Source organism: Seriola aureovittata, chromosome 10 (assembly GCF_021018895.1).
Source record: "Seriola aureovittata isolate HTS-2021-v1 ecotype China chromosome 10, ASM2101889v1, whole genome shotgun sequence".
NCBI lineage: Eukaryota > Metazoa > Chordata > Actinopteri > Carangiformes > Carangidae > Seriola > Seriola aureovittata.
The window spans coordinates 25,636,838-25,649,612 of record NC_079373.1 but is presented as its reverse complement, the minus strand read 5'-3'; the positions used below and the strand labels follow the sequence as shown (position 1 = coordinate 25,649,612).

Below are 12,775 nucleotides of genomic sequence, written 5' to 3'. Positions count from 1 at the left end.
CACAGCAGGAACCGTACGTGAAACTACAGCTCCCGTGAAAAATGAACTACAAGTGCAGCAGGGCGGGTTGTTGCGTCATTCTAACTTGGTTTCCCTCCATGAACGCTCGTTTCTAAAGTTGTTCACGGACTCGCCTCCTTTTCCAACTAATGGCCCACGTGAAAATCTCAAAATGTTGGCAGCCCGCTCATCAGTTCACCATCTGTCTTTCTTTCCTGTTGCTAACCAGCTAACCATTTTTGATACTCCAAATTTTTGCAATGGCTGTAATTTTTTAGCGCTCAATACGTAGTACACGAAGTGGTGCGGCGGCGAAGTGACAACACAAAAGTTCCTATTATTGGCTTATCACAGTTATCGGCCTTAATACAGGAATAAAACATTTAAAAACATTATTTATATTTAAATTTTTTAATATATAAGTTTATTAGGTTTTTGCAAATGACTCGTCAGCCCACTTAAAATACCTCTGCGGCCAGGTTGGCAACTATGGTCTGGGGCTTATGGGAAATGGTGTTTTTGTAAAACTAAACAACATAAATACTGAATATCACATCGTTTGGGATTTTGAACTTACTTATTTTCTTAATTTCTGGATCAGAACACGTAGGTTTGTTAACAGGTAAAAACGTAATCTGAACAGAAAAGGAACTTTCAACATGATGTTTGATAAGACGTCGTCCTGTGAGTGTACGAGCATCATCTACCTGTAAGTCGCCTATAACTGATCCGACTGACACCTGTACAAAAGCATTAAACCGTGACACCAGCTGTCAACCAATCGGGTTCCACCTAAAACATCCTAACAAGCCCCTCCTCCACTCACCGCTGGCCTCCACGCCCTCGCACAGCTCCGTCTTCACCTCGCCGTTGGGCCGCTCGGCCGCCAGCTGCGACAGCTTGCTGGTCATGGTGGCGGCGGTGACGATGGCCTTGAAGCTGCGCTTGCGTTTGGGGACGTTCTGCTCGGGGTGGAAGATGATGATGTAGACCTTCGGCATGTAGAGCATGCCCAGAGAGACGGAGGCGCTGAGGCTGAGGGAGACGGTCAGCGTGGCTGTCTGGATGTACATCTGAGGAGTGGGGGGGGGGGGGGGGGGGGGGGTTTAGAGGATGACCAATCACAAACCAGTTTTTAATTTCACAAAATACCAATTTGTACCATGAATAACTGATTTATAGCAACATTTTAAAAAACATGAAATGTGAAGTATATCCACAGATCTCCGTCCAAATTTAAAGATAAACTTTAAATTCAGGGTTTTCATTTAGACGAAATCATCCATGTTTAATTTAAACTACATCAGGCTGAACACTGGTGTATGTGCTGTTGACTTATACACACAATATTTAATATGAACTTGTCATGCTCTGTACAAATTAATCTCTTTGTTCCCTTAAAACATTTTCTAAAAATATTAATTGTTGTTTGTCCTCTCCCACAAACAAACTTTTATTTCTCTCCCTCATTTGTTTGCTCACATTTTATTAAGCGTCTCTCCGGCGCGACCCGCTACGCCTGACAAACTTTCATCGCCTCGCCCACGGTGTTTCGATGATTTTCCCTCCGGGACAAACGGATAAACCTGAGGATCTGATGGTCTGAAGGACGGAGCTCAGCGGTTATTTCTCCATCAGTCTTCATTAAAACCAACAGATGGTCGACCCGGCTCGGTTCATTTACTGGAATCAATGTGGTGACACTGGCGTTTGTGGCTGATGACATCGTCTGCTCAGGCAGCCTGTCGGGAGTGTTTACCCTCCGGCTGACTGGTGGGAAAGTCATGGTGGTGAATTTTGGCTTCCTGTTTCCTGTGTTGTAGTGGAGTGCGCGGATCAGATTTACAGGTTACATTACTTCCTCTTTGCTGCTTTTTGAGCTGAGGCCGAGTGATGAAGTTACACCATTGGTCGGCCGAGTGTTGGATTATTTCCCATTTTGCTGTTGCTTTTTTAAAAGCATTTGGCGCCAAAACTTTCTATTTTGTTGTCAGGGGATGTTCACAGTTTTCAACAACCGTCTTTCCTCGGGACCTTTATTTACCTCGACTCATAAAGGTAACGCCTTCGTTAGAGGCGGGCTTTTGTTTCTAATTCCCTCTGTTTGATATGTATTATTGCTCATATTAGTATTAGTTAATATTTGATTTGATCTGCTCCCGTTTACCCTGTTACACTTCCTGTAACCGTTTCAAATTAAAAGCCCTCATGTGTGTTTCAGTGGACAGAAACTTAATTTCTAATCAGGACTTTTATTGCTGTGCTGACATGCTGCAGTGAGTGTACGGTTTCATTGTCCCACTCCTCAACATTATTAAGCAGTATATAAACATTTAATAAATGGTTTATACCAGACTATAATGTAACTGTAAGCAAGTACTTAATTGTAATTGTAATTCCTTCTGTGGTAATAATATAGAAGAACATTTTTTAGAAGAAGTTGGAATAATTGTTGACACATACTGTGTATTAATAAACACTTACACCTGCCTGTAATTACATTATAGTGTGTTAGAAACAATTTATTAAATGTTTCTTTACTGCTAATAAATGCTAAATTGGGGAAATTCAACTTTATTTATGACACATTTGTAGTGTGTAGTGCTGTACAAGGGACGCTAAAATAAATAAAAGTAAGTAGAACACATGTATAAAATAAATACACTAAATATACTGCATTCAGAAACATAATAAACATATAAAAACAAATAGACAATTATGTCGTGTTCATAATTGTGTAAGATTAAGGTTGATGCACCTGAGGGAAATAAACCTATAAAAACATGAACTAGAAACAAATAGGTGGACACCGCGGTCTGAGCTTTGAAACACAGTAATGATGACACAGAGCGGCTCTCGCGGCGCCTCCTCCCGTCACCTCGTTAACTGCGTCCGTGCCAACCTGATGTTTCCAGTAGTGGACGAACTGCTGGAGCTCCGTCGTGTGAGCAGCTGGATGATCATTAACTCCCGATAATCTCCGTCTTTAAACACCATCCACAGCAGAGCAGAGAAACGCCGCGACGCTTTCTCCTCGTCTCGCTTTGACGGATGACCCTGAACGCATCATTAGGCTCCGTGCTGCATTTATGAGCCAGTGTGAGGCTATTGATCCTGTGTGTTGTTATCTCTGTCATGCTGTGACGGCTCGCTGTCGTTTAAAGCCACAGTATGTACCTTTTTGAGGAGAGGTGGTGGGAGGGGCTTTAGAGCCTCATGCTAGTGCTAGCTTGATTAGCAATGAGTCCAACTCTTCCAGAGTTGAATGATGGGAGATTAAATGTCCAACTTTTTGTTTACTTTATCATCACAGCTTTATAAACTGATGTCACATAATTTCTTGATTCAATCGTCTGTGTTTGGTGCTTGTTTTGTTTTATTTTTTATTTTTTAAATAAGTTCAAGACTTTATCTTTCTATCACTGACAAAATCTGATGTGTTGAAATATAACACCTAAACCATCATAATATATTGTTAACAGCTGTTTTACTGACATTTTTCATTCTTTACAGCAGATTAAAACACATTTTCAGCACACAGTGAATATTAGAAGAAAAACGGTAAAAACTCGTTCTGCTGCTTCACAGACTTTAGAGAAGTGACGGAAACAAACAAGAAAAAATACTTTAAATACAGTAAATCAGTGGTTGGCAACTGGTGGCCAGCGGACCAAAACTGGTCCGCCAGCAATAATTTTAATTATAATTTTTTGATAATCTGATTTTGTGTGGGACTCACTGTCCTACATTTAGCTTTAATGTCCAAGTAGAGAATCTACCGTCACCTGAAGATGCTCATTATCACTTTGGCTGTAGTCCGTATACATCTCCATCTTGGCAGCAACAGTTACCCACAGAATCACTTCCTCTTTAGCGATTTCGTCCACAAAATAACAGCGTGAGAAAGTTCTTTTTTTTTTCTCAGCACTGATTTATTTCAAGCTATTGTAAGCTTTTATTCTGAAAGGTTCCATCAGGAAGCTGTTGACAGACCTCTTAAAAACTGCAGGACATACGATGTGTCATAACAACAACACCTGTTCAGTAAATATGTGACTGTGAGCCACATGAACATTAACTAAGTGAATTCCAGCTTCATTATTATCAATATCTTAAATTGGGCGTTGATGACGTTCTGGCCGCCATCTAAAGGATTCCACAAAAAATGGCACGAGGTCAAACTTACTTGCCGACCTCTTCAGTAAAAAGACAAATACGTTTATACGAGTTCACAGGTGAGTTTCAGGCTTCGCAGGTGTGAGCTGCTGCAGCAGATTCGGACCCGGAGAGAGACGATGGTGGAGCAGAGAAAAGAGCTGCGAGTGCGACGCTCCGGTGGACATCAGCTCACCAGCTGGAAGCAACGGATCGTCTTTAACAGCTGCGACAGAGGCAAAACGAGACGCAGCCGCATCCAGTGCATCGTGGGTAAAAGGCAGCGAACGTCTGCTGTGCGTGCTTGTGACTGGAAGCACCAAAGTGTCGTCGCCACCGGTGACGCTGATAAAACTCGTTTTGGGTTGAAACGACGACTGCAGGAGGAGGAAACATCGACTCAGTTATCAGAGAGAGAGAGAGAGAGAGAGAGAGTCTGATTCAAGCTCGCTCAACCACACACACCATGCAGAGCTCAACCAGGCAGCACAAACCTGTGTGTCCTCTCCCCACCCTGCGGCATCTGTCACAACACACCTGCGCACTGCCACCAACACACACACAACTGCCCGCCAACTGCCACCGCAGCTCATCCGGTATTGCCATGGCAACCGGCCCCACGTTAAGTCGAGGCCCCGGGTTAATGGCCCTCTGACTGAGTGTCAAACTGACAGTGGGGAATCCTTGACGGGGCGCCGCCACCAGGACGCAGAGGAAGGCAGGAAATGTGGTGACAGATGGCGAGTCCCCCTCCCAACCCCCCCGACTCCCCCCAAGAGCCCAAAACAACGGCGGCGGTGATTCCGGCGACGCATCGAGGAATCATTATGAAAATGTATGACAGACAGTGAAGCATGAAGTCATTTGTGCGCCTGAGAGAAAAAACAAGCTCTGAAGTGATTTATGTGGCCTCTCCGAAACAAGCTGTTATGACGTGAGCGGCGTGAAAGTCAGCGCCCGGTGACACGAGTGGAGGAGAAAGGTGAGGAAGCGCTGGAAGGACGACCACTCAGTCTTAATGGTGCGTTCACACGCACGGACACAAACCAGTTGACAGGATCTGAGGGTGTGTTGTGTTGAGCACTTAATTTACATGCTCTGCTTCCACTGGACAGTTTTCTGATGTGTCCGCCGCCGCCGCCGCCGCCTCTTCTGCCTTTTCCTCTAGTGCCACTGTCAGCTTCACATTTGAGGTGAAACATATTTCCTCTAAAAAAAGAACAACTACAGCGTTTGTTGATTAGAAAAATATGTTTGCCGCACAAGTTTCAAATGTATTTCTTCTGCTCTACGTCACGTTTCACTGCTCTGATCAGTGGTAAGTTTCTCCCCTTGTGTCCAGAGGCATTTTGTCCTGCGACCATTGATGACGCCACGTGGAAATGAAGGTCGACCCATTCAGGCTACCTTACTCCCATCAGCCTCAGCTGTTCTTTGTCTTTATAGTGCTAAACATGGTTGTTCAGCAGGTGTAATATTTGTTAAAATTATGCATTAATAACTAATTTAGAATCTAATTCAGAAAGATCGTCTGGAACAGAAGGAGCAAACACGGAGAGCGGAGAGGTGGATTATGGGTTATCTTATTCGTTTGGGGATATGTATCTAAAAAGTCATAAAAAAGTCTCATGGTTTCACTCAGTTTGAGAATCATCCAACTTTAAATCTACTTAACCGGGGAGTTTGAGGTGGAAGCGAAGGTTCAGGAGGTTAATGGAGGCTGAATCCTGTGACCGTACATCTCTCTGTCTGTGTGACCCGGACGCCACCTCGCTGTCTGATCAAAGCAGAACTGGTTTAAAGCTCATGACTGTGAAAGGCCGAGAGCAGCTGAGGCCCGAGGGGAAACTGGAGCAGCAAATATTTAATGTGAACGTCAGCGGCAGGAGGGAGAGGAGAGACCAGGTGGATGAACCGGGGGAGGATCATAAAACACAAGAATATTCAGCATAATGAGCTCATTCTCCATCAGTTTGCAACCAGTGTTATCGGAGGGACCGACTGCGGCACTCTGATTTAAACTCATTACGCCACCGACGTTTTTTTTTTTTTTGGGAGATTCACAAATGCTGGGCACCGTCGCCCACAGGTTCTCCATCTGCTGAACTCGTCCGCAGCTGCGATCGAGTTTCATGACTCAACAGTCGCACTGAGTCTTCACCACGTTTCTCTAGTTGCTTTAATTTGTCCCGTTCTCTTCCACAAAAGTACATTCTTGACCTCGAGCAGAAACAACTTTCAGCATTCTTATATATATTTATATATATGTATTTTTTTGTGTTGGCACGTACTGTACTTCAGTGAAAGCTCCGGTTCAGGCAGATCCAATTATCAGGCAAAGAATCTGCAAAAACTACTTCCCTCAAGATTTTGAGAAAAAAGAAAAAGTATTCCCTCCACAGCTCTGTGCTCAAATCTCTTACTGGATTTCCTTTTTCCTGTTTCTCTGTTTTTTTTCACCTCATAATAATCACGTAATCCCTCACTGGCTTCCCACTCACAAACACACACTCACAAAGTTCAATGTGTTTCCTTAAAGTTAAAAAAAGAAAAACCCTCCCTAAAGACACACTCAATAACTTTTATGACATCAGGCATCAGCTCCAATAAATCCTCTCACTGATGACACTTTGGGACTCGGCAGTTTTTCTGGGTTGAGTTACAGAACGAGGAAGTTTGAGGAGTCCGCTGAGCGCTGTAACAGTATATCTAGACTAACTTAGTTAACATGAATAAACAGTGGATCTCCTCCACTCCCTGACAACCTGCACAGGAAGTGGTCCAGGAGGATCCTGATAGGAAGTTTCATTTGAAGGTTCTGCTGCTTTTGGATTGGGATATTAAACGCATCATGCAGAGAGTGAAGCGCTCAGGGGACGGCGCTTGGAAACAGGAAAGTGGAGTGTCTTGATGAGTTGACCTGTGATGACAAGACGCCACCTGTAGGAGTCGCCCTGAAGGATGACTGCAGCTGCACAGAAACTAACTAAAGCTGCTTGTTTACATCACCTTTCAGTATATTATCTGCTGGTTCAACACCCGCACCAATCTCTTACTTTCACTCATGAAGAAAACCCTGACACAGCGGTGGACGTGAACAGTCAACTTCACCAGCAATAATACAACAAGCAGCGATGAGGTGACATCATGCATCACTTCACCTCCTGTTGTGGATGAGTGAAGACTTGTGACCAGAAAACAGTTTAATTATAAATATATGTAAATATTTACATATTTCTGCTATGACTACATGGCGCACATGTAGCCTCCACTTTAATAACAAATTATTATAATTATTATTAATACTAAGATTATTATTGAGCATTTTCTTCAAGTTTATTGGCCAGTCACACATTTTTGTATTTTGTAATCTGGATCTTTTGTCTCCCAGATGAACATTCGTGGCCTGTTACATCAACAACTTGTGTTAGCGCTCTGACGGTTTGCATGACGGCGGCCTGGGAAGCAGTTCTGCCCTGAGACGCTCTCCTGCAGCTGACTCCGACCCGACCCGACCCGCTCCACACTCAGCTGCAGACGGTCTTGTTTCGAAGCCAGCAGGACTACATCATCCACAAAAAGCGTAGATGCAATCCTGAGGCAAAACATACAGAGGTTGAAGAGGTTCTGTCGAGGCGTAAAATGCTTCCGGCTCTTGCATAAAAAGATAAAAACAAAAAGCGATTATACAATAAAATTAGCATGAAACTCAACGATCAATCGCGGCTTCATGATCTGATCCCTCTGTAAAAACTTTTTCCGCTCGACTTTGATCCATTTCGAGTTCTGTGGATGAGCAGATTCTCATATTGATCCCTCAGAAAAATCTAATAAAGATTTTTACCTCCAGAGACACTGAGAGGAAGCTCCAGGTCACCGAGCCCCTCAGGAGCATTTACGGGTGTTTCATCTTAGCAAATTATCAAACCTTAACGTCATTTATTCCTTAATAATACGGCAGAGGTGAGAGCTCTTCGTCATGAGAGTGTTTGAGGTGTCAGGTTTCAGACTGGGGAAGTTTTTCGGAGAGACATTAGGATTCCTGTCGTTCCTGCTCATCTCTCTTTCTCTCTGCTGTAAACAGGTGAAATGATCTCTTCATCTGGCCCGGAGCAACCTCTGCTTAAACGACAGCTGCGGAGGGCAGGCGCTAACGCTGTGGTTGGTATCGACTTCCTCTCAACAGGTCTGAGGCTCATGAAGAAGATGAGCAGCTGAGCGAAGCCGATTGCTGCTCACACGCAGTATTTCTTTTTTTGTAAAAAAGGAGAAGTAGAATAAATGGAATCAGTTGAAAAGGCATCAACTGAGGGTTTTTATGTCGTTCAGCAACTAAAACAAACACGTCGGGTGTCAAGGTGGATTCTTGGTTAGGGATTAAATCTGTGAAATTATCGTTTAAAGACAAATGAATTAAATAAATTACCATTTTTCACCATGAAATACTTTAATCGGGACATTAACGAGCATCTCAACACTTTCATATCCAGCAAACCAGCTTCTGTTCTTTATCTGCAGCAACACAAACGACACAGACTAATTATTTTTGCGCCTCTTCTTAATTTTAGTTTATTAAAAGAATGATTTTGAACAATATTGATGAGTATTATTGATTTCTTCATGCTTTGTCTATTGGATAAAGGCATGGATGTATTATTCTATAATTATACGTATAAAAGTAATAATTCCCTTATTTTTTTAATTCATTTAAATATAATTAATTGCTTCATTTTAATAACTGTTTAAAGTTATAATCCTCAAGATTAAGATAAATCAAATCAGTTTTTGCTGCGATCTGTGGTCTGCGTTGTTTCTGAAGCAGACATTCAATGTATTTACATTATATTACAGCAATTATGTCTCTGTATAGCAATTTTTATAAATATGTAATACATATTCTTTGATAAGATTTTCAAAACAAATGCTTCGTCATTAAAATAATCCAGGTACAATGCTGTGACTTTAAAATTCTGGTGTCCATGACAACAGTCTGAAAGTGTCAGAAATCTTTGAAAACTTTATATCTAAATAAATCTGAATGATTCAATGATCAGAAAAAGAAAGAGGAAAGTGACGGTGACGGGGAGAATTCATCTTAAAGGAACAGTTCACATCCAGGTGAACCCTTCTTGGCTCAGAAGCGTCAGAAGGATCAGGTTCACCTCTGTGCATCCAGAACATGTTTAGCCTAGCTTAGCATAAAGACTGGAAGCAGGGGGAAACTGTTAGCCTAGAGTCACCAAGAGAGAGAAAACTACTACTTCTACCTCCAAAGCTTCACGTGTCTTATGTGGTTTGGTAAAAATTTGAGCTTATTCCATCTGGAGATGTAAGATCCATGTGTCAGAGAGGAGTTGATGCTATTTTTTAATACTCCCACTTAAAATCCTGGCAGTGAGAAGTTGTTGTAGACGCTGATAAAAACACTGATAATGTCACCGTTAGCATATTAATATGATAAAGTAGCTCATCAGTCTGGGTCAGAGGAGCTGGGTTCCCAGGAGGAGCAGCTGTGGGTGGAGGCTGCATGGTAATCTCCTCTGGGATCCTCCAGCTGAATTTCAAAGCCTGGTTCATTATGTATGGAGGCAGGGCTCTCTCCCAGCAGCCCTGACTTCTCCCGTCTACCTGCCTGTGAATGTGAACGCCTCCTCAGGCGGCTGGTGCTGCGTTCAGGGCCCCGGCACCTCTCATGTGCTTATTATTCATTCCTTAGCTTCTCTCTCCCTTTCTCTCTCTCTCTCTGTTGGCCTCAGCTGAAGCCGGCACACAGCCGGCACACAGCCGGCACAGAGCCGAACACTGCTGCTGCTGTAAATGTCGTGAGGGAGACTCCTGCTCCAGACCTACAAGATCAGCTGATTAGTTCAGGTCCAATACATTTTGGATCAGGTCTGATTATCCTCTAGTCCTTTTCAGATCAAGTTTCTTTCTTTTCTTTTAACATTAATTTTGTTTCTGCAGCTCGGACAAAGACTGAGAACGAGCTAATTTCAGAGCAGTCAGTGTTCGTACTTATTCAAAAAACAGACATTCGGCTTGATCAATAACATGGTGAGAGTCTGACGAAGCGACAGACAAGTGCGTGATAAGTTAATTACAGTGAGCAGGACGACAGAAACACTCTGCCGTCATCTTCATCGACTGCAGCCACGCAGGTACAACCGGCCGAACACCTCGAGTACAAATGAAGATGTGCAGAGATCAATACGCTGCTCTGCTTCAGAGCTGTGTTTAACAAGGCGTTTTAATGGGGACCCTTGGTACCTCACTCCCATTTGCGGCTGTGACTGACAACAGTAATGGTGTGGAGGCACTTGGACATTACCTGCCTCCTCACCTGCACCACCAGCACCAAAAACAAAATGGAAATATAGTAGCAAGCGTGACATCCAACGAAAGGAGGGACGGACCGCCCCATTAGATTTGTCTGAGAGGAGCTTCTGTTACTCAGCCATCGCTGATATGAACGGGGCGGACGGGATAATAAAATAGAAACACCTGTCTGTATCAACACAACACGGTTCAACAACAAACTACGACTATGTGTGACTGGCTCGAAAACAAGGTGTGGAGGATCTGGAGTTACTAAAGGTCACCTTTGATGGAGCTGAGTGATGACAGTAAAGTGATGTAACCTGTTGAGTAGTTAGCAAAGTTACTTTTTCAATCAATAACTGATATCAGTTTTCAAGTAACTTGCCTAACACTAGTACAAGTACAGAAGTAAGAGCAAAAGTAACTAAGGGTTCCCATGTGAAGGTGCTTCAGCAGTGTTGTATCATTACTATTATTAGAGGATTATTAGATATTGGAGATGCATTAAAGCTCCTCCAGTGTAAAGGTCTGTGTCCATGTGTAGTGTGATTATAGATCAGCTCTAGCTTCTATATTAATACTGTGAAAGTATCAAAGCCTCATACCACAGAGAAATGCACACAGCCTGTATTCAGAAACTGAGCCTTAAAACCAGCCGTCAGGACTTCTGGAACTTTGTGATGTCACAACAAAGCAGTCACCAAGCCCCGCCCACCTGGACCCACCATCCAAACCTTTACAGGATTTGGTTTCTCTGAGTGTTTTTACCTGCAATCTGCTATATTTATATTGGATCACTCAGAAAACAGTCAGCCAATCAGAAGAGAGGCTCAGAGCCTCCTCTCTTCTGATTGAAGAGTGAATGGTATATGAAGAATTAATCTTATTGATCTTCTACTTTGTAACAGTAAGATGAAATGAAGGTCTGTATCGTAGCACTTTATCTATTTATAATTTATAATCAGTATACGAACATATTTAATAATTACAGCCTGTTTCTAAGGGGGGGGGGTTGTCATGTGGATGATACAAAATAGAAAAAATATCAAAGAGAAAGTGACTGTAAGTCAGTTTGTTTACAACACATCTGACTGAAGTCACACTGGAGTTGTTCTTGAAGCTAAATGTCAGCGTTCAGGGCCGTAAATACACAGGAGGTCAGAGGTCAGCCTGTTCATTTAGTGAGGGATCAGCGCCGCTGATCGGCTGTCAGTTTGGCCTTTTCAGTCACTGTAACTCTCTCTCTGAAGGTTGCCTCGGCTCGTTCTGCTCAGCTTAACGTCTAATAAGATCTGGAGCCAGCCGGCCGAGAGGAGAGGAAACATACAAGTAAACAATCCAAACACAAAACGGGGCTGTCAGTTATTTGTTACAGATGAATTAACATGTGTTTTTGCCTTTTCCAAATAAGATATCCAAGTACGGATCACATGTTAATACCGGGTGGAAAGGGGTTCTCAGTTCTTCTCCAAGAGATGCTTTTGTTATTTCGTCCTTGCGCTTGTGCCGACAGTCTGCCAATACATCACTTGGGGAAAAAACTTATTCAAACTCTCATACTACTTCCAAACTTTTGAGACTCTGCTGATTTATTCAGAAACATTTTTACTTTCCCCTCAGCATCCAGAACTCGTCGTCTCTTTGCCAGACTACTCCAGATTTATATGGATTTTTTTCTCCCCATCTATCAACACAAAAGTTAAACTCCATAATTCTACATATCCAAAAATAAATCCCATAAGAAATAATTTCCTCGAGTTTCATCATCAACATTTCTCTGACACACAGCAGGTGAAAACAGGACTCAGTTGGAAGGATGTCAATTTTAATAACGATAATATAATAATAGTATGTGAGCAGAGTGTATAAGGGTAACAGGAGATTGATGTAGAGTTCAGAACCTCTTCCCTTTGATCACATCAAGATCAAACAAATAGAGATTTAGTGATCAGGCTCCAGGAGAACCCAGACAGCGGGTCTCCCTCCGCCGTTATCCTCCCCCTCTCACTCATGGAGCTCGTTATTGGTATTTAAGAGAAAGTTGCACCAAACTACAACACACAGTTATAAAGTAAAGAAAAGCCGTGCACTGTGTTCATGCTAGCTAGCTGTTAGTCCAGTTCTTTTCAGAGCTTACACTTCACTCCAGACTTCTACTGACATCTTTCAGTTTTTACACGTTTCAGTTCCTCTCCAGCTCCGAATCTGTGATCAGCTCTTTCACTTCAGCTGATCAGACTCCATTTAGTGATTAGACACAAACTAAGATGTCATCTTTTCTCAGTACTTCCCTTTAAACCCG

The 12,775-nt window shown here is 42.8% G+C and overlaps 1 protein-coding gene across 3 annotated transcripts in view; it reads right to left on the bottom strand.

The window, feature by feature from the left end:
* LOC130176370 (metabotropic glutamate receptor 8-like) overlaps window positions 1–12,775 on the bottom strand; it is a 121,400-nt gene that overhangs the window by 2,591 nt on the left and 106,034 nt on the right. For 2 of the 3 annotated variants that reach the window (XM_056387409.1, XM_056387410.1), the window contains exon 10: window positions 827–1,073. The exons of the other annotated variant lie outside the window; for it this stretch is intronic. In XM_056387409.1, the coding sequence (XP_056243384.1) occupies window positions 827–1,073 (247 nt within the window). The remainder of the gene's footprint in view (window positions 1–826; window positions 1,074–12,775) is intronic. 3 annotated transcript variants of the gene reach the window in all.